The sequence below is a fragment of the Centruroides sculpturatus genome, unplaced genomic scaffold, assembly GCF_000671375.1.
Source record: "Centruroides sculpturatus isolate CEXI.00-Female unplaced genomic scaffold, Cexi_2.0 scaffold246, whole genome shotgun sequence".
Taxonomy (NCBI): domain Eukaryota; kingdom Metazoa; phylum Arthropoda; class Arachnida; order Scorpiones; family Buthidae; genus Centruroides; species Centruroides sculpturatus.
Window position 1 is genome coordinate 221,544 of NW_019384771.1, and position 22,027 is coordinate 243,570.

At 28.4% G+C, this 22,027-nt stretch overlaps 2 protein-coding genes across 3 annotated transcripts in view; both read right to left on the bottom strand.

The window, feature by feature from the left end:
* Positions 1-463: 463 nt before the first annotated feature.
* LOC111629003 (Usher syndrome type-1G protein-like) lies at positions 464-3,830 on the bottom strand. The gene is made up of 2 exons (XM_023372867.1): positions 3,252-3,830; positions 464-1,720 (listed from the first exon to the last, which is right to left on the bottom strand). The coding sequence occupies exons 1-2, from the start codon at positions 3,422-3,424 to the stop codon at positions 547-549; spliced, it is 1,347 nt and encodes a 448-aa protein (XP_023228635.1). The 5' UTR covers positions 3,425-3,830; the 3' UTR covers positions 464-546.
* Positions 3,831-4,558: 728 nt separating this feature from the next.
* LOC111628979 (GATA zinc finger domain-containing protein 14-like) overlaps positions 4,559-22,027 on the bottom strand; it is a 67,708-nt gene continuing 50,239 nt past the window's right edge. For both annotated transcript variants that reach the window (XM_023372838.1, XM_023372839.1), the window contains 4 exons: positions 17,692-17,877; positions 15,918-16,011; positions 8,904-8,953; positions 4,559-5,333 (listed from right to left, as the gene is read on the bottom strand). In XM_023372838.1, the coding sequence (XP_023228606.1) occupies positions 17,873-17,877 (5 nt within the window). In that variant the 3' untranslated portion in view covers positions 4,559-5,333; positions 8,904-8,953; positions 15,918-16,011; positions 17,692-17,872. The remainder of the gene's footprint in view (positions 5,334-8,903; positions 8,954-15,917; positions 16,012-17,691; positions 17,878-22,027) is intronic.

The window sequence follows — 22,027 nt, forward strand, 5'->3', positions numbered from 1 at the left end:
AAGAGAACTCATTAAAAATAAAACGAATAGAAATCCCAAGATAAAACACAAACACACATACATATATTGTACAGTATTTGATGTCAGTTTAGTTCAATATATTTATGTTGTATATGAGATAATTATTCCATATAATATATGGAATAACTATCGTGCTTAACATCAGTTATAAAAAGTTTTTATATCTGACCTAATATGTATTCTGCACACACAACAAATAATTCTATTCAAAAGTTTAAATGCGTTTTTAGGAATTGTAAAAGAGTTTAACTCTACTATTGTTATATCACACGTAACCGAAACGAGAGAAGTCAAGCGTGATCCGTGATCACAATATCATAGGTAGGTCAAGGAATGTTTAGTAATTTCGAAATTTTTCAGAGATATAAACGATTTAAGCAGCACGAAAAATTCTCTAAATTTAATAAGCGAAATAATCTTTTCTACGTATTTTTCAAGAAAATTTTTAAAATAACGTGTTTATTCACAAATTAAATCTTTGGCACACGAGTAAAAAACAATTTTTGCTGTAATTTTATATAATTTTTACAAGTAAGAAACGACAACTTCGTCAGTTTCTTCTTCTTTGGGTTTACGTTCTTGCAGAGCCTTTGATAACTTTTTCCTAGGACCGAAGGGTAAACCGAGACTCTTCAGATCATCTTCAGTTAATATATATAAAGTATCTAAATCAATTTTTTCTTTCGTAAATATAGGAATGTACTCGCTAAGTCCTTGACTGGACAGAAAATTTATTAAAGATGTTAAATCTAATTCCTCTTTGTCGTCTAAATCTAATTGGTCCGCATCCCAAGGTAGATTTGTATTTCTTTGAGCTAGACTTCCAGCACTTCCTATGCTATCTTCTTCCTCCTCCTCCTCCTCTTGAATTTCCTTAGGAGGAATGGATAAGAGTGTTCCGTACATAGAATTACGAAAAGCAACGCTACCAAATCCTGGTCTGTCAAATATACTACTATTCTGTGACAGAATTTCTTCAGAATTTAGGTATCCGGGTTCGCTTATGGATCTCTCTAAATTATTTTGCTGATCAAAAACGTCTTTCATATGAGGTCTGTCTGTCTGTATATATATTACCTCAGAATCTCTTTTTAGTCCCGAGAGAGAACGGATCGACTTTTTACCATTCTGTTCAACTTCTCGCACTTTAAATTCATTACGTGGAATATTTCTTTTCTGCAGTATCTTCTTGGAAACAGCGCTAAAACCTTTTTTCTTAGAATTCGTTTCGGAGTAATTAACAATTTCTGAAAATCTGGGCGACGTGTAAAGTTGTCTAGAATCCTTTCTTATAGGCAATAGAGAGGATCCTATTCCTAAATTTGCCTGATCATCAGACATTTTCCTTCTTTCCTTTTCTAAATATTTCTCATCCCTTTCCGCTTTCTTAGCCGCCTTTTTTTGCAGCTTATTATATATTTTAATTCTCTTCTCGGCATCTTTAATTGCTTTCTCTTTCAACTTCTGCACGTGTTTTTTATTCAAATTGCTTTGTTTTGTAATTGCATCATCCAGATATTTCAAAATGTCTTCGTGTTGTCTCATGGCCGCTATATCTTTCGCTGTATGGAAATCATTATCTAACGCCCATAAATTAACTCCGAAATTTACAAGAAAGGATACGCAATTTAAATGTCCATTAGCTGCTGCACAGTGTAACGACGTATTACCGTAATAATCACACTTATCGGGATCTCCTCTGCAACAAAAATATAACATCAAATTAATTGCTAAATTAAGACGTAAATAATCTACGATTAACTAAACTAAATGATTAATTTACAAATCATCATTTTAAAAATTAAAGATAAAATTATTATTCGTTATGTAATATATGGTCGTATTGTTTTGCAAACCGTTTTCCAGCTGTTCAGTTATAAATCTAGATAAACAGAAAGAAAATAAAAATAGAATAAAGTTAATTCTAGGCCAGTTTACTCCTTTTTTTCATAGGCACTGTTAAGTACAATATTTCTCTTAAGATCTTATCAAACTTACTGCATCACTAACCATGAAATTGAAAAATAAACTGCATGGTGTCAATCAAAGTAATTACATCTTGTATAGAAATAATTAAAATTTTATTAATTACACACTTGTCGAACGTATTATCAAAATAACGAAGTATCACGAGAGGACTTTATACTTTCTATTTTCGATTTTTATTTTATACTCTGCAAAGTGAGTTTATCTGAAAAAAAATACACATCACGGTTATAAAGAGATGTGTTATAAATAGCTACATAAAATGATTTTTGTACGTGATTTCGTGCAAAAGTTGTTATTCCTTCAGTAAAAAATCTCAATTGGCTTTTTAAAAAATCTTAGAATTTTACGAACAACAAATCATATAAGATTACAAGACTAGTCTTTAAAACTTTCAAAAATACACAAAATTTTTAAGTCATATCAAACTATGATACATAATGAATCGATTAATTTTAATTATTAGTCTATAATATTTAATAATGTTCTCGTTATCAATAACTTAATTTGTACTTTATTCTAAAGACAAAGATAAACAACTAATTTTCTTTATCTAATCAATAGGATAGTTTTAATTTCAAAGACTCGAAACAAACTATTTATAAGGGATATAAGAAAGAATAGATAAAATATTTTTATATCATTATTTTAACAATATGTTTTAAATTCTAGTCTTTACATAGAGAGAACAATGAAAACAAAAAATCTAATCTCTGGGATCTGAAAGTTATCACGTGATATTTTTGTATTTATTTTCCTTTCCGTATAAATTCAGCAAGTTCCGTTTCATATATTACAAAAAAAAAGAGTCTAGTTTCGAAAAATTTCTAGGAATCTCTCCATTTTCGGGTGGCTCACCCTCATTATAAATATCCGTTTCTCCCCACACGTGTTTCCTGTGCGAGTGAACACAATACACATCCTGTCAAGCACCAGGTGTCCAGTTAACATGGTCCGATGGATCCCTCATCGGTTACCACAGATATGAGAAAATACTTAATTACATTGTCTAATAAAACTTATATTTCTTATAAATTATAAACATTTTTATTATAAGAAATACTATACCACATATATATCTATTACGTAGCAATTTAATGAAATTTGCTCAAAATCTATTACTAAAAAACAAAACTAATATCTCAGATAATTATAACGTAAATTTAATATAGTTTAGTTATATTAATTAATATGAACGATTTCTTACACATTTGTTATTGTTAGAAATAAAGAAAATTTCTTACCCTCTCCCAACAATTAACCTCAAAGCCTCCAAATTTCCGTAGTAACTAGCCCATATGGTAGGTGTCATGCCATCTTCATCTTGAGTGTTGCAATCTTTTCGAGTCGACTCTTGTAACAAATCTAAATAACCGTCTCTAGCAGCGCGATGAAACCTTTCAGTATCAACAGCCATTTTCAGCCTGCACTACCTGAGTGATACTACAACGGTAAGCAGCTGTCGATATGACGTATCGCTGACGTTACGTGACGTTCGACGGCGAGAATGTTATAGGTACACACAAATTAACAAATAAAAAATGAACCATGCATCACTCAAATTACGAAGTGGGAGTGACTTGGTATCTGATACAATCATAAACGAATTTCATCGTGTTAAGATAAAATCTAGTTCTTAAAAATTAACATATCGATAATGAATAAAAGTTGGGCCATTTTTATCTATCTACGTTTTCCTTCCATGTTTTTTTAATTCTCAGTTTAGTTTCAATCCTTTTGTTTGCATAGCGACGTTTAGTTCAGAGTCCAACAACGATAACAATTTCGTTCTGGGAATAATCGTAACGATTAAGTATCTTTGCATTGTGAAATAATTCAAAGAACTCGTTTTATTAAAATATATATATTATTATTATTGTTATTAATATTTATATTATTATATTTTAACTTNTTGTTGGCCTCTCAGGTGTGGATGTCTAAGTCACATGGCGCCTTAAATGTCGTAAATTAATTCTTGTAATATATTGTATAAATTTTTCTATTATTTCCCCCCCGTAAACTGGAAAATAATCTGTAAAATCCCGTCGTAAATTAACAGTATCGTTAAGAATTTCCATATTTTGTAAACAAAGTTATTTACAGAAATGTTAATTTAATATACAGTTCTCTCGCATACAAAGTCTAATTTATTTATTTATTTATTTTTAAATCTATAATTCCATAATTTGCATGTGTAATTTTTAATATCAATATTTTTTATTCAAAATTTTTTAATAATTCAACACTTTTCAAGTACCACAATTTACCAGTATCAGACTATATTTAAGAGCAGAAATATTAATACGACATAGGACTTGTAGAAGGGCATGATTACATGCTAATTACTCGCTGATTACATGTCCAGATTATGCAACAGTTAGTTGTGTGTCGGTACTTTTGATGCAATGTAAGTCGAGTAAGTCGGTATCTTTGATCTTCTCCAGTCAATATCTTGCTTCTCCACTTGCATAAAGAGTTTTCAATTTACATACACCACATTCTTGTTAATGTACATATTGCAACTTCTTTGGCAAACCTGTTTTTAAATAGAATATATATATGTATATATAAAGTGAGTAGTAGCTGTAAGCACTTCTTCACATTATCACAACACACTAATGTACAGAAGTAAAGTCAGCAAGCTACCCTGTTCTTTCTTAAAAAGGCTGTATAAACACTAGATAGATAAAGTCTAGATTAAATGGGCATGGTTTTTTTTTCCTAAGTTTATCCTACATTTTTTTGTGCCACTTCTTATCCTTGTCAAATGAGCACGGTAATATTAAGTTACCATAATCTGAAGTAATGAATATGTTGAAATGATTTTGTATAGAATTACATGGGGTAAATCCACAGTTTGTATATTCATGACATCACAGAAAACCACTCTTGTGCAGGAAAAATGAAGGTTGCTTCCTTTTTTTTATTTTTGCTATAATGATAGGGTTACATATGCTGTTCTTGTGGCACTTTAAATCTATCTATAAAAATTGAATAGTTCACAATTGAAGCAACTATCCAAAACCAAATTTGTTGCACTATAACATTGGACTTTTTATATAAAAACACAGGGCACTTAAAGACTATAGCCAATCACAAGATGCAAGGTATACTGCATGGATGAAGTGTATACCAACTGGACATTCTTGTATCTGTGGGTATAACACCAACATCACATCAGAAGTCACATGCCACCACACAAAAGTCTGGAATGAAATAGTGACAGATAACACTTTCATTGTATCACATCACTATCTAGTGGAAGCAAAATAAAGTCTTCGATAATTTCATTCTACTACATTTCGTTTTTCTCCATGTGATCTTTTCTGTAAAAGTAAAATATATATTTTAGTATTTATTATTATTATAATTACAATATATATTATAATACTTTAGTATATCAGATAACAATAAAAGTTTATGAGGTTTTTCAATGTTATCTTTCAACAAAGCCATAAGTTTGAAGAAAGGTTTCAAGTGATGAAACCATTTATTAGCATTTATATTATCTAGATGAACAAACAAGTTTTATATAAACTAACTGTAAATAATAAACTTCTGTGGCTTATGAACTGCTTTTTTACTGTTTTCATTACACAACACTAAGCCATTTTTTAAACAGGTTATTGAAGCATAATGAAAAATAGATTGTCTACAGGAACACCAAACATTTGCATTATTGGGTGTCATCCAGTGAACCTGTAACATATATATTCAAAGCTTGGGATTCTCCAATAGAAAATTTTGTTTTCAGTCTAGTAGATTATAGATAATGATGTTAATTATGAACCTGTCACTAATCAAACCATCACTATGGTTTGATTAAACTTGGCATAGTCATCAACAGATTGAAAACAATGCTTTCTGTTCCTTCAAAACAATACTCACCCTCATACAGAACAATCTAAGACAAGCTCCATAGCTTCAATTGGATGGTATGAGGTCAGGAAAATACAGAGTGTACAGTAGAATTTATATTTTATCCTCTATATATTATCCCATTACATTATCCCACTGTCATCTTTCCTTGGAACTGAACAATCAAATGCACAACTTACAATTTTGAAATTAAGAAGCAGTGAAAATGGATTTAATTATTTTATTTGCTTCTAATAATCAGATATTTTCTACTTGACTAAATGCTTACTTTCCCAAATAAAATATTTTTATTCACCTTTTTTGTATGGTTTAATTTTATCTTCAAAAACTACATACACTTTTTTGGTTATCTCATAATACATAATATAAACCATAAAAACAGTAAAACATAAACTAAAGCTAGAAAATCATTCAGAAAATCATAACCTTAAAGAGAATCCAACATATAAATAAAAATACAATCTGTTAAATCTATATATATTAAAAGCAAAATGTTCTTTCACCACTGTACACAAATTATGTAAATTTAAATATAAATTTGATTACAATTTGAAAATTTCAAAACAACTTTTAAACAGTTTTTAAAAATATTGAAATCAAATCAACTGAAAATTAAAACAATTTTAATTAATTAATTTTGATTTTATTTTTGATTTTGATGTAAAGTGGCTACCTAGTATGCTTTAATTCATTCATATCTGCAGGGTTCCAAGCATACATAGCAGCCCATTTTTCCTGTATTCCTAAAGTTATACAGAAACTGGAAACNCTGCAAGTATCTAACCAAACCAATAAACAAGATTTAAAAGAAAAACACAAAAATTTTGTCTGAAATTAGTCTTGAAGAATATCAATCACTTATTGATAGTATGGCAAAACGGATAAAATCTGTAATTCATAATAAAGGATATTTAACTAACAATTAATTAATTAATTAATTAAAATTGAAATAAAATCAACTGAAAATTAAAACAATTTTAATTAATTAATTTTGATTTTATTTTTGATTTTGATGTAAAGTGGCTACCTAGTATGCTTTAATTCATTCATATCTGCAGGGTTCCAAGCATACATAGCAGCCCATTTTTCCTGTATTCCTAAAGTTATACAGAAACTGGAAACATTCGGCTTAGAGATAAAGTCTCTGAAAGCAGTTTGTAAGGTCATTATAAATGCAAAAATTAACTGAGAAAGTGAAAAAAAAACAAAAAAAAGCAAAGTGAACACACAATCATAAGAAAAATCCTGGATTTAAGAAGTTTCAAGATATGGGCAAAAATATTTTCAGTAAATCTGTTGATCATGAAATTGCTCTACAACCCATGGAAATAGATTGTCTAAGGTTCTTTTCTCTGACATCATGTGATTTAAGCAGCTCATTCTTTACATTTAGATTATCCTTTCAGACAGTTTATTATTTTATCAGAAAATTTAAAAGGTATTTTGCAGGAAAACTGTACGCATAAAACTTTTAAACATAAAATAATGTTAATTTTTTTACTTATCTTCAATCAAATGCAACAGTGGCAATTTTCCACAACTACTAGTTTTTCATCAAACTGACTTACTTAGCCATGCTTCCACAATATTCTCACATGCTATACATTTAACTGTGTAAAACTTTTGGGTCAAAAATATTTTTCTGCTTATCACAGGCCTTCGAAACACCACTGTGGAAAACTGCCATCTTATGCATATTATTGCACACAATTTTTCTTTATTGTCATAATCACATACATACGGTAGCACTTTTCCACTCTAATGTCATTTTTGGTGATCTATCATCATCAAAAATGATGTTATGGATGTCTCACACGATTGCTGCAAGAGATAGGCACGATGTCATAGATGTTTGTCAGTTATGCATTATAATGACATGGCAGTCTGCAAATCACTGCAACNCTTATCACAGGCCTTCGAAACACCACTGTGGAAAACTGCCATCTTATGCATATTATTGCACACAATTTTTCTTTATTGTCATAATCACATACATAAGGTAGCACTTTTCCACTCTAATGTCATTTTTGGTGATATATCATCATCAAAAATGATGTTATGGATGTCTCACACGATTGCTGCAAGAGATAGGCACGATGTCATAGATGTTTGTCAGTTATGCATTATAATGACATGGCAGTCTGCAAATCACTGCAACCTTGAACACTTGTCTCCATAAGACAGTCTGGGGTGCTATGACCTTCAGTTCAAATGTTTTGGCAACTTTCTTTTGTGGCCAAAAAATACAGAAAATCATTTTCTGCTCCTTCTGAGAAACAGCTCAATCCTCCTAGCATTTTTTTCTAGCTGAATTTGTTTCATATTAGCCCACAATACTGCAACGTAGTGTGGGCTAATATATTAATAATAATATTTTTAAAATTTGTCAAAAGGACATTGTTTAGTAAACAAAACAGAATATGTTGTTGAAATTTGGGAATATATGAGAAGACATACTGTATTACAGGATATTTCAGAACAGTCAAATTCAAAGAACAACAATTATGTGCAATGTAATTAAGTATGAAAAATCAGTGGAAAATAGCCACCTTATGCAAGTACACATGTTAAAAAAAAGAATATGTTATCATGACTTTATAAACAAAACAAGATTTGACTAGTGACATACTTTAACATGTGACCACATATTCTTTTACTTTACTTAAAAAAAAATATTTTGCTATTTTACAACATAAAAATCCAAGAATTAGTAGCTGTTCTAGAATCTGAAGAGAATATCAGAAATAAATTTCCATTTGAACATACAGTTCTGTTCAAATATTCAACCAATGAAAACCTATAAACAGATTGAAAATGTTTTTGTTGATTAAAATTGTTTCTGGAATATATTTTAAGGTGTGAAATTTATTTCCAAAAATTAGTGACTACAATCTGTTTACTGAAATCATTAATCTTTGGATTTTCTAATCTGTTGTATTTTGTATAAAATAATGAAGGCACACATATATAGTACATAACTATATGTAAAAAACTAAAAAAATTAAGTAAATACTTACTCTATGTCTTGGACATAACAAAGAAAAATTTTCTTCATCCATATCACATCCTAACAAAGCCATAAGTTTGAAGAAAGGTTTCAAGTGATGAAACCATTTATTAGCATTTATATTATCTAGATGAACAAACAAGTTTTATATAAACTAACTGTAAATAATAAACTTCTGTGGCTTATGAACTGCTTTTTTACTGTTTTCATTACACAACACTAAGCCATTTTTTAAACAGGTTATTGAAGCATAATGAAAAATAGATTGTCTACAGGAACACCAAACATTTGCATTATTGGGTGTCATCCAGTGAACCTGTAACATATATATTCAAAGCTTGGGATTCTCCAATAGAAAATTTTGTTTTCAGTCTAGTAGATTATAGANAAAGTTTTCAATCATTAATGTTAAATCAAATCTATCTATCTAGTTTTTATAAATTATCTCTTCTAATGGGGTCTTGAATATTTAAAAATTTCAGAGATAAAATTTCAAATATATATCTTTTATGAAGTTCTGTTCTTAGAAAATATAAACAAGTTATGAATAACTCTATGTTATTTCTACTTTGCTTTCTTGATGTATTTTAACCAAATTTTTCTTTTATAATTTTATTCCTAAAAGGAAATTATCTCAACTTTTTACTAAATTTAAAAGTCCAAAACACTTTCTTAATAGAAATCATGTATTAGATATTGGGTGAGTATACTCAAAATTTCTGTTAGTTTTACACTCTTTTTGTGAATCAAACAAAAGATTTCATTTCATAAGGATTTTTTATAACATTGTGAGAGTGATTCCAATTAAATCATAATAAATGATAGAATACTTTCAAATGCACACATTACTAAAATACTAGAATTTTTGACTTGGTGGAAATAAGAGTAGGAAAGTAAATAAGTGATTTTCTTTAACATTACATATATGAAGAATTTTTTACTTTTAAAAACTTACTTGAATCCCTTCCAACCTAGATAAAATGAAAATTAGTTAACAAAGTAAAGGCAATTAGTAGATGTTTTTGAGATGGGCCCCTCTTATAGATACTCCCCTCTTACAGGTGTAAGAGGGGAGTAAAAACTTTAGAATTTGAAAAGTCCAAATTTGGAAGTTCAAGAAATGTCTGATAATGAAGATTCTCTTTGAATGAATTTTTGTAATTCATTACAACTTTTCAATCAAATGCATTTATAATAAAAATCAGTTGACATTAATTCAATTTTCCACCTATAATCTGAAAAACTTTTATTATTTTCAACATTGAATTTGCCTTATTCTCTTGCATGTGCATGTCCTCACCTATCTCAAAAATATCTACTTATTATCTTTATTTTATTTTTCTAGTTTAAAATAACTTCAAATATGTTTATTTTAAATATAAAAGTCTCTATAGACATAATGTTAAAGAATAACACCTTTTCATTTTTTAGTCCGTTTCTATTGAGTAAAAAATTCTCATATTCTATAGTATGTTCAAACAGTTCAGTATAATTGAAATCCATCACAAAGTGCCAACCCTTGAATGGCAATAACTAGATAAAATAAAAAAAACTGAATAAGGGGATATTTAGCCTGATCTTTTAGCTATATTTTCGTCTAAAAATATTAATATCTAAATAAAGTGTTAAAGTCATAATTTTTTACTTAAGTGAATGATGTTTAAAACATTTAAATATTTGAAATCATGTTCAAAAAGTTTAGAATAATATGAAGTAAATTAATAAATATTGTCGATTATAAGTAATAGCACTTTTAATTTACTGTAATTATGTAAATTATATAAACAAACTGTAAATAATGTAAACTGTATAAATAACAAACTAGCAATTGTCACAAAAACAGGGTAAACACATTGGCAAGAAATGACAATTAAGTCTGGATCAAAGCCAAAATTATTGATTTACATGAAGAAAATATTAAGCAAGAATAAACAACAAGGAAAATTAATTGTGTTGCAATCTAAAGTGTGAAAAATAACTTAAAAATTTAACAAAACTGGAACTTTAAATGCTAAAAAAACCACTCTGGTTGTCCTACATTTACTTCAGAAGCTGCAGAAATCAGCACTTAGAAAAATCATAAAATAAACTAGGAATGCAAACTTACCAAAGATGCCACAAGAATTGAAGTGTATGATTGGAAAACCAGAGTTTTAAAAACAAATGTTTACAATTATTTGAAGGAGATGGATTATAAAGCAGCCAAACCAGAAAAGAAACCTTATCTAACAAAAGTTCAAAAGAAAAATTGTTTAACCTGGCCAAAAAATGTGTCTTACACCCAAACAATGGCAAAAAATCATTTTTAGTGATAAAACTATATTTTGTGCTTATTTAAATTGGAGAAAAATCTTGGTACTTGAAATTTGAAACCAACAATCCATATTGTTTACAGCAAGTCATTAAATTTCTCACTAAAGTAATGGTGTGTGGTTCACTTAACTATAATGGATTTGGAAAATTTAATTTCTTAATGAGACAATAAATGGTGATATTTTAGAATATTTCTTCATCCCAACAATGGAAGATAATTTTCAAGATGATAATGTAATCCTTCAACAGGATAATATAAGCATGTAAAGGTCATGCATGCAAAAAACCTAAAGAATGATTTACATCTGAAAAAATAAAGCTCCTGGATTGGCCTGGAAACTCACCAGACTTGTCCCTAATTGAAAATATTTGGTCCATTTGTGAAAAATGACTGCAAGTATCTAACCAAACCAATAAACAAGATTTAAAAGAAAAACACAAAAATTTTGTCTGAAATTAGTCTTGAAGAATATCAATCACTTATTGCTAGTATGGCAAAACGGATAAAATCTGTAATTCATAATAAAGGATATTTAACTAACAATTAATTAATTAATTAATTAAAATTGAAATAAAGTGCTTGATCATTTACCGAAATTTAGCTGAAACTGCTCTCATAATGTTATGAAAAATCTTTATAAAACTATGCCCTTTAAAAGTTAAAACAATTAAATAAATTAAAGTCAGAAAGTTGCAAAATTTATACTGTAGAGCTAGTGACAGCATTTAAAGACTATAAAATTGTTTGGTTAGTTTTATTTTTACTATTCTTTAATGTATATATAATTTATATGTATTTATTTATTGTTTTTATTAGTTTTTTATATTATGAAAAAAGAGAAAAACTTCAAAAATACTTAAATAGATATACTTGACAAAAGCCTGTTAATTTTTATTGTTTTTTTTTTATATGAAAAATTAAGTAGATTAAAATTCTGAAGATTTTTACTACGTAATCTTCTTTTTCTACTCAATGCAGTCACTATATTTTGTTGGAGTTCAATACAAAAGCATAATTAGCTTCTCACTACTCCTGCATGTCAAGAGATTTCAAACAAAATTTAATGCTTTCACATCAGAAGCTAAGCATCCCTGATGTGACTGAACCAAATTAAATTCTTCATTTTCAAATGCTAATCACAAAGAAATATTATTTAATTTAAATTTTGTTAAAATATCAACCGTGATCATTATATTTTAAATTTATATTTTGGAAGTTTTTTAAAAAAGGGTATCAAAGTAGCTGGTACCAGATTTGAATTGTATACAATTTTTGTTGTGATATTTTTTGGCTGGTAATATTTGGCATTTGGAATGTTGAGACTGACTGAGGGAAGAAAATGGAGCTGTATATGATTGCAGAACATGTTATTTTTCAAATGTTTTACAAAAATCAATGATCTTTAATAACAACACAAAGAAAATTATGTGCTGTTAAGGCTAAATGATCTGCCAGATTATATTGGCCTTAACCAAATCTCAGTCTAATTGTTGTTCATATTTGTATTATGTGCTGTTTTTGTTAAGAATCATGTTTCCAGTACCAAAGGAACTCATAAGTTAATTCTAAAATTTAGAGAAACTGGTTCTGTGAAAATAAGTTAATCCTCTCTTCTTGAGTATACCGATTGGTCGATACCCCCATTGTTAAGCAAAACCATGAGGGTACCGATTAATCAGCACCCTAGTAAAAATTGATTTTTGTAAAATTTATCGACAACAGATGTCAGCACTTGATGGCAGCNGTGAAAAATGACTGCAAGTATCTAACCAAACCAATAAACAAGATTTAAAAGAAAAACACAAAAATTTTGTCTGAAATTAGTCTTGAAGAATATCAATCACTTATTGCTAGTATGGCAAAACGGATAAAATCTGTAATTCATAATAAAGGATATTTAACTAACAATTAATTAATTAATTAATTAAAATAAAAAAGTGCTTGATCATTTACCGAAATTTAGCTGAAACTGCTCTCATAATGTTATGAAAAATCTTTATAAAACTATGCCCTTTAAAAGTTAAAACAATTAAATAAATTAAAGTCAGAAAGTTGCAAAATTTATACTGTAGAGCTAGTGACAGCATTTAAAGACTATAAAATTGTTTGGTTAGTTTTATTTTTACTATTCTTTAATGTATATATAATTTATATGTATTTATTTATTGTTTTTATTAGTTTTTTATATTATGAAAAAAGAGAAAAACTTCAAAAATACTTAAATAGATATACTTGACAAAAGCCTGTTAATTTTTATTGTTTTTTTTTTATATGAAAAATTAAGTAGATTAAAATTCTGAAGATTTTTACTACGTAATCTTCTTTTTCTACTCAATGCAGTCACTATATTTTGTTGGAGTTCAATACAAAAGCATAATTAGCTTCTCACTACTCCTGCATGTCAAGAGATTTCAAACAAAATTTAATGCTTTCACATCAGAAGCTAAGCATCCCTGATGTGACTGAACCAAATTAAATTCTTCATTTTCAAATGCTAATCACAAAGAAATATTATTTAATTTAAATTTTGTTAAAATATCAACCGTGATCATTATATTTTAAATTTATATTTTGGAAGTTTTTTAAAAAAGGGTATCAAAGTAGCTGGTACCAGATTTGAATTGTATACAATTTTTGTTGTGATATTTTTTGGCTGGTAATATTTGGCATTTGGAATGTTGAGACTGACTGAGGGAAGAAAATGGAGCTGTATATGATTGCAGAACATGTTATTTTTCAAATGTTTTACAAAAATCAATGATCTTTAATAACAACACAAAGAAAATTATGTGCTGTTAAGGCTAAATGATCTGCCAGATTATATTGGCCTTAACCAAATCTCAGTCTAATTGTTGTTCATATTTGTATTATGTGCTGTTTTTGTTAAGAATCATGTTTCCAGTACCAAAGGAACTCATAAGTTAATTCTAAAATTTAGAGAAACTGGTTCTGTGAAAATAAGTTAATCCTCTCTTCTTGAGTATACCGATTGGTCGATACCCCCATTGTTAAGCAAAACCATGAGGGTACCGATTAATCAGCACCCTAGTAAAAATTGATTTTTGTAAAATTTATCGACAACAGATGTCAGCACTTGATGGCAGCGTCTTGTATATCCTCTGTTTCACATATTTTTGTCCAGGTGTTTTGTTGACTTAAAAAATTTTAATTAATGCTTTTTTCCCTTAATTTATTTTTCCTGATAATTTTTTATTTCGTTTTTAGCATATTCATGCAATAATATTACTATAATAAGTCAATGTGTTATAAATATTCAAGTTGTTACCTTCAGTTCTAACATTTTATATATTTTTTTATTTTTTATTTTAATCTAAAATATCAGTAAATGTTACATGTACTACTGGTAATCATATGTTTATTACAAAAATTTATATTCTTGTTCGATATGAAGTGAATAAAGTATATTAGTTCATTATATTAGTTGATAGCAGAATAAAGTTTTGATTCAAACAAATGTTTGATATAATGTGTGATAATTTAACAATGAATAAACATACATGCATTAGTGTTATATACAGTTGTACAAAATAATATTCTGGCTCTTTCTGGCTTAGTGCCAGCAAAAAACTAGGTAACTAGACAATGTTAATTTTGACAAAAAGTTACAAATTATCAAGTTTAAATGTCAGTTCTGATATATATTATTTTTTTTTCTTATAAATTTTTCTAATAAAATGCAATGAAAAATATGGTATTTAAAACTAAAGATATTAATAAATGTACGTGATTTTTTTCATATGAATATAATGGTAATTTGATTTTCGGTGAATTTTTAAAATAATATAGCCTGACTGACCTATATTGCCTTAGGACAGATTACAAAATAAACATAAACAAGATGGCAGTGATAAAAGGATAATGTCTCACTTTCAAGATATTTGAAAAACAAAATTAAAGATTTTAATCTTGTACATCAAATACTGTACCACCTATTGGGATGGGATACAGTCAACTGGGCAATGGACAACTGGGTGACAAAATAAGAGATGAACAATATACAAAACAAAATTTTTTTTGTTTTCCATATAAAAATCACCACTCTTTTCTGTTGATCTACTACTGGGTAAATTTAAATAATATTTTTTAAGAAATGAGTTAAAAGAACAATTTTGTAATTAACAAGCATATTATTTGTACATATTCCATACTTTTATTTATTTATTTTTAGACATAAATAGAAAATTCTTGAAGGACAGTTAATAGATACCCCCAAAATTAACAAATATCCACATAAAAACAAAGACAACATTTACATTTAACATTAAATACAATATAAATTAAAACAAAAAAAAGTGTAAAAGTTCTTCAAAAGAATTTGTTTTTGAAGGACTGCTTTTTTTGATGTGCTTTGTTAACTGTTCTGACATGAAATAATGAAACAGTAAGTTATTTAAAAATATTTCCTTTTCCTAAGTTGGAAATAACTTATAACTCATAAATATGGTTAAGACTTTTGAGATACATTTATATATATATATATATTACCAATATTTACAAAAAAAAAATAAAAAATATCACATGCCTCCTAAGCATGCAAAAATTTTTAAGTTTTGTTTGTTGTGTATCCCACATTAAAAATAAACTTAACTTTTATAGTCATTTCAAGTTTAATTTAAAAAAAAGAAATCAATCAAATGAAATCTTTAGCTCCAAATTAATTAATATCTCTATTTAAAAATATCTATTTACCTTTATCAACAGCACAAATATAATGGTATTGTTCTGTGCATCCTTTATTTAAGCAACCAAGTGTTGCACCTCGTAATTTACATTTAGAGCATACCTATAATAATAAATAAAACATAGGAATATCTAAAATTCAAAAGCTTAAAAATATATTTGCAATTAGAAGACAGATTTAAAATAATAGTGAACACAATATTCACTATCTTAAAAATAAATATTCTATTCTACACAAAAATTTTTTAATTGAACTAAAAACATTTTTACATTAATACTAAGATAAATTAATGATAATTAAATCATAATATATCTTCTATTCATTTTAAGACCCTAACTTTGAGAAAGTTCTTTAAATATAATTATTGAAATTCATCTGGATAGAAATGAAGTTAAAGATAAATACAGAAATAAAAGTACAGCAAGTCCTCACTTAACATTGTTGACAGATTCTTGGAAACTGATTTTTTAAGTGAAACAAAGTGAAGTATAATGAAACTAATTTTACCATAGACTAATTGATATTAACAAGAGTTAAGTACCTAAGGCATATTTCTGGTCTCAAAAAATAACCAAACTTCGAAATAAGTCTAAATGTTTGAAGGTAAGAAACATCTCGTCTGTGTAAGTTTTCCAATAAAAACGAAAATAATTGTGTTAAGTAATGAAGATCAGCACATCACGTATATCCAGTATCTGCTGAGCATTAATTTAATTAAAGCACTTCTTGAAGAGTAAAGAGTTGACAAGAATTACACATTACAGCTTCAAACACGAGCACTGAAGGGTACCAGGATAAACCGAGAATAGTAACCCTTCCAGGAATCTATATATGCTCTAATCTAAGAATGTTATGGATTGCAAAATTCAAAGTCTAAATGAGCTGAATGCAAAGAAGAAAATCTAAATTTTTTGAGAAAATACAAGTGTGCTAAAGTTTTCTAAATTTGACTAACATTTTTTACAACTACAATGACATCTCACTTATGCACCTCTCATTTAAGTGACTTTCTCAGGTATGAAATGTTTTTCACTGGTGCTGGCTGAAGCCTTTGGAAGATAATATCTAAAATCTCTCCTTTGAATCACAGTTCTACACCCCTACAAATGTTTCAGACTAATGTATTTTCCCCCCTTCACTGTTGTGATTGTCAATCACAATAACTAGTGGGGCCATTTTACCATAGGTCAAACAGGTGCCCAAGAAGATAAGAAAGCAGAAGGGATTATCATGCTAGACATCTGTTTTTAGAAAGAGAATGGCTGCTGGCTATATGTTTAGATAAAACAAGTGGTAATGTCATACAGTTATATTTTTAACATTTTTCATTCTAGTTGCTCAATCTCTCTTTTGTACAACTCTCTCACTTATATGACTTATCACTGGTCCCTTTAGAGTGGTATAACTGAAAGGTAACTGTAATTAGTCAAACTGCTACAGAATTTTTCTTGGCAGTGTGTGCCTGAATATGAATGGATTTCCTTTATTTTTTATTATACAAACATATAACTTTAAAAAAGTGATCTGTTCAATCAACTGTTCAAAAGTGAGAAGTCATCTTTCAAAAAGTTTGGAAGTATTTCTCTACATGTAATGAAAAATATCCTCCTTAAATTTTATTATATTTTAACCTTTACTGTCACAAAAAAGACAATACTGAATAGAAGCAGTTTAAATATAATCCATATATTTAATAATTAAGAACTGGAAAAAAACAAGCATAATTCAAAATTCTTTAAGTTTTAAATTATTTGAATCAAATTAATAAAATATAAAACTTACCATAACAGAAGCTTCTTTAACTGCATCTTCCAGGCCATGAATTCTTTGACCATTTAAACAAACACCATGGGACCAAAGAGCACAATCTTCATGAATCCAAAATTCATTTCCTTCGTGAAATGTTACTGGAACAGTTGTTGATGATGATGATTCTGGACTAACTACTTCACCTTCTGGTTTCTTAAGCTAATTTTATGTAATTTATAATTTAATATTTTATCCTAAAAATTTTAAATTAAAAATAATTTTCTATTAAGAAATACCAGGTGATCCAGAAGTCCTTTGACATAACAGCCATTTGTGCTGCTATGTTGTGTCACTGCACACAATATTGAAAGTACTGTACATGTCAGGACTATACTTCCAATATTCCCTTTCACTCATTGAAGATGTGTACACTAGTCTATGCACCAAAATTCACATGTGTAAAGACTTACTAAGCGTGCAGTTCAAACACTTGTTGCCATACAAATGAAAAATTTGACAATATTACAGTTTTTAAGAAAAAATAAATATTGGTTTTTATGTTTAAACATCCTTTGTAAGTTAAATCACTTTTGTCTCAGTTAGTTTTTTCATCATCCATTGTTTAACAGCAAAGAAGATTGTGATAACTATAATTACTGCTGCTTTCTAAAATTAAAATGAAGCATTTTTATGTAAATAAATCTGAATTAATAATAAATACATGCATACATAAGAAAAACAAAAAACAACTATACTAAATTAAAGAAAAAACAAAATTTGCAGTTGCATACAAAAAATAAATAAAATTTCATATTCTTGGCATGACAATTGGCTGTTATGTTGAAGGACTTCTGGATCACCTGGTATATAACTAAATGTGTGTACTAATAATAATTAATAATGAAACCCATATGTTAGGTATTTGTTATTCCAATAGATTTTATAACCTTGTAATTAACCTTTAAAAGACAAAAATTAGTTTTAATAGATAGCAACTACAGGATTATATAAAGTAATCAATTTAAGAAGATTGCATTGTTTATTAAATAAATTTTTAATCTTTTCTTTTCCATAAATAAAAATTTATTTATTTATTTGTATGAATAAAATCTATTAAAAAGATAAGCTATAAAAGCTATAAGTGAAATAAATAGATTATTTTTGCACCATTGTATCTTAAATTAACAAATAATTACTGAAAAATTGTATTATAATGTGTGTAGCCTATTTGGAATATTTATAGAGATTTATTTTTAAAAATAAAATTTTGTTTTAATAGGAAAACAATGCCAACTTCAAACAGAAAATATTTCATACTAAAAATCCCCAAGCAAACCATAAGCAAATATTGGAATATCTCATCTCATATGATACTTTTCCTTTTTTTGTATTTGAAAATATTACATACATGAAATGCAGAGGAGTATCAATGGGCAGATTTCTTTCAGGAATACTGTGAGAGCTTGTATTAAAATCATTGGAGGACACAATTCTACCAGAATATAGCAAATAAGTACACATCTATACTCAAGATATGCTGATGAAGTGCTGATTGTCTGATGGAAAAAATCCAACTTCCAAGAATTCTTTCAATGCATCAAAAATAACTCATTTGAACTTACTCTGCACCTAGAGCAAGAGAGTGGCATGGGACAATTTGCTGGATATTCTAATTGCCTTCAAAGATGGCAAGATCAGTACTAACATATTTAGAAAACCAAGCTACAGATCCCTCTTCATTCCTACAGTATTACATGCTTCAGAATAGTGGTCAATAAGGCACTCATCACATGGGCTTATACCAACTGCATGGCATGATAGACCAACAAAAAAATTAGATCACAAATTATCTACAGCAAAAGAGCATGAATGCCGGAACTAAGATAACAGAATCAATAAATAAAATAATTACAGCAACACAAAGGCATGAAAATTTTAGGATCATAAGCTATAATACACATCTACGAATCCTCCATCAAGAAACTGCAATAGCCATGGAAAGGAGAATAGAAACCAGACTATTCATAGTCTTTTGAGAAATGATAAATAATGAATACCCAGTGTTGACCACAGAACTAATCAGAGTACCCGAGTACATTGATGCCATTTCACACACCCTAAGAAATAAAATTAATTTGAATATCACAAACTCTATAGATTGGAGTTTCTGTACATGTACAGTACATAACACATCATTCAAATTTTTTTGATTTATGACTGTAAGACTTGATTTGTGTGCATGTTCTGTTTATGTCATATAATCAAAGTTTTAAAAAAATTTCAATATTCTACAAAAAGAATGTGCATTGAATAATTTTCGAATTTGAAATTTTGTTAGACATTCCACAAAAAGAATATGCAGTTGGAACTCATAATTTAGTCATACTTCTATAAGAAAGTCTGGATCTGAAGAAGATCCGATGAGAGAGAAGGATCGAAAATGTTAGTACGTTTTCTACAAAAAGGACTTATTAGAGTTAAACAAGGGTTTTAAAATACAAGTGTGTTATAAATGAAATTAATGAATACAAATATGCAATCAGTAAAAGGCAAAGTACTATGGCTCTGGCAACTTACACATTAGACCTGCAGATGGAAGTGAACACAAAAATAATAATACTTACATACAACCCTAAAGAGCTCAGAGGAGCCGAAATATATAAAGTAACCCTTAGAGAAAAATCTATAAACTACAAATACTCAAGTGACATCTCAACAACATGGAGTTATACAAAATTTTCCCACAATGTAAGGGTCAATGTCATTGAAACTGCACTAAGATAAAATATTGCAATTTTAGGTAGCATGTTCTATGCATTTAATTATTCATCTAAGTGTACATCAATGTAATTCAGTTCAGTTTGATAATTCTAAACATTAAATATGGCACATAGCACTTGATAGTTTAAACTCATATCTACATCTGATAATGAGAACTTTTTCTGACTCGATGTCATTGGCCTGATGCCTCAATATATATATACAGATTAATACTGATGGTATGATACCATGATTCCATAAGAGTGGGCAGCTTATCTGAACTGCAAACTAATGTATATGTCTCCTGATATAGTGGTACTAAACGAAGAATATTTCAGCTTGTTTTAGAGTGAGACTGAAAGGACCAGTACACTCTTCACCTACAGTATAGCAAGTACTCGCATCTATGCCTAAAATTTGTAGTATGGTATAAAATAATTCATAAACACATACATACTTTGAGAGGAAGACAATTTATCGGTACAAAAATATTAATAAGGATCCTATCTGTTCTCTACGGATCAATGCTATAGCAATATGCAATTAGAAAGTTCAAATAATAGATATAGCATTGTGTTTCTAGACTCCATAACACAAATGGCATTTGTGAAAATGTAAATGCCTTCAAGCATGACAACTACAAATTTTGTTTTTTCTTCTATTTAAAGAACAACATATTTTAATCTACATTCTCATACTGAATGTGTGTTTAATTGTTGAAAGACAAATAGTAACAAAAAGTAGCCTAATAATGAAAATAGAGAAGAAATAGTAACTGGAAATAAAAAAGTAAGAAACAGTTGTAAAAGTAATCCACTTGCAGTCCTAGTCCCGAACACACTTTTAAAACAATGAAAGACTGATAGAAACAGCATTTTTGTGCCAATAAAACTGGCACGCACTAAGTGAAACTGTTGTACGAGGGTAGGCTGAAAAGTAATGCACACATGCTTGTAGAGCACAAACGAAATGATTTTCAGAAGCGTGCCAGGTGGCATATGAAAGTAACATCCCCCCTCTATGCACATGTGCAGTTTGAGGTTGTTGCGTTCATTCAGTATATTTTGAGAAGCGGAAATATGGAGACATGTTCTGGTGCTATGTCAACGCAAGTTAAACAGCATGCTGTTATCGAATTTTTAACTGCTGAAAAAATTACATTTAAAGGCTGTTTATGGTGATGATGCTGTTGATAGGTCTATTGTAAATTGATGGATAATAAAATTTCATAATTGCGAGCCTGGAAACGCCACAATTGTTGATGAAACACACAGCGAAAGTCTTCAAAAATATATTCAATGTATTTCAACTTTAACATCTTCCAATTAATCAACAATGTGCATTCAAGACAAAACACTGTATATGGAGCCTTAAGCAATAAATTTTTAAGATATAAAGAATAAATTAAAAAATTTCAATGCTATTTTTATTTTCTAAATAATAAAACCTCTTGAAGTTTGATAAGGTACAGTTCAGAAAGCTTTATCTTTTGATATTTTTAGTTAAAATAATGAAAAAAAAAATTTCTTATAAACATCTTTGAGGATTCTTCACAGATATAAGAAATACTTACATAATAATATAATCACTATGTATTCCCAATTTTCAT

Bases quoted from the DNA above. Each gene is read 5' to 3' on its own strand.
- LOC111629003 (XM_023372867.1), bottom strand. From the start codon at position 3,424: ATGGCTGTTGATACTGAAAGGTTTCATCGCGCTGCTAGAGACGGTTAT. The intron at 1,721-3,251 runs GTAAGAAATTTT...TTTTTGTTGCAG, and splicing joins AGGTTAATTGTTGGGAGAGG to AGGAGATCCCGATAAGTGTG.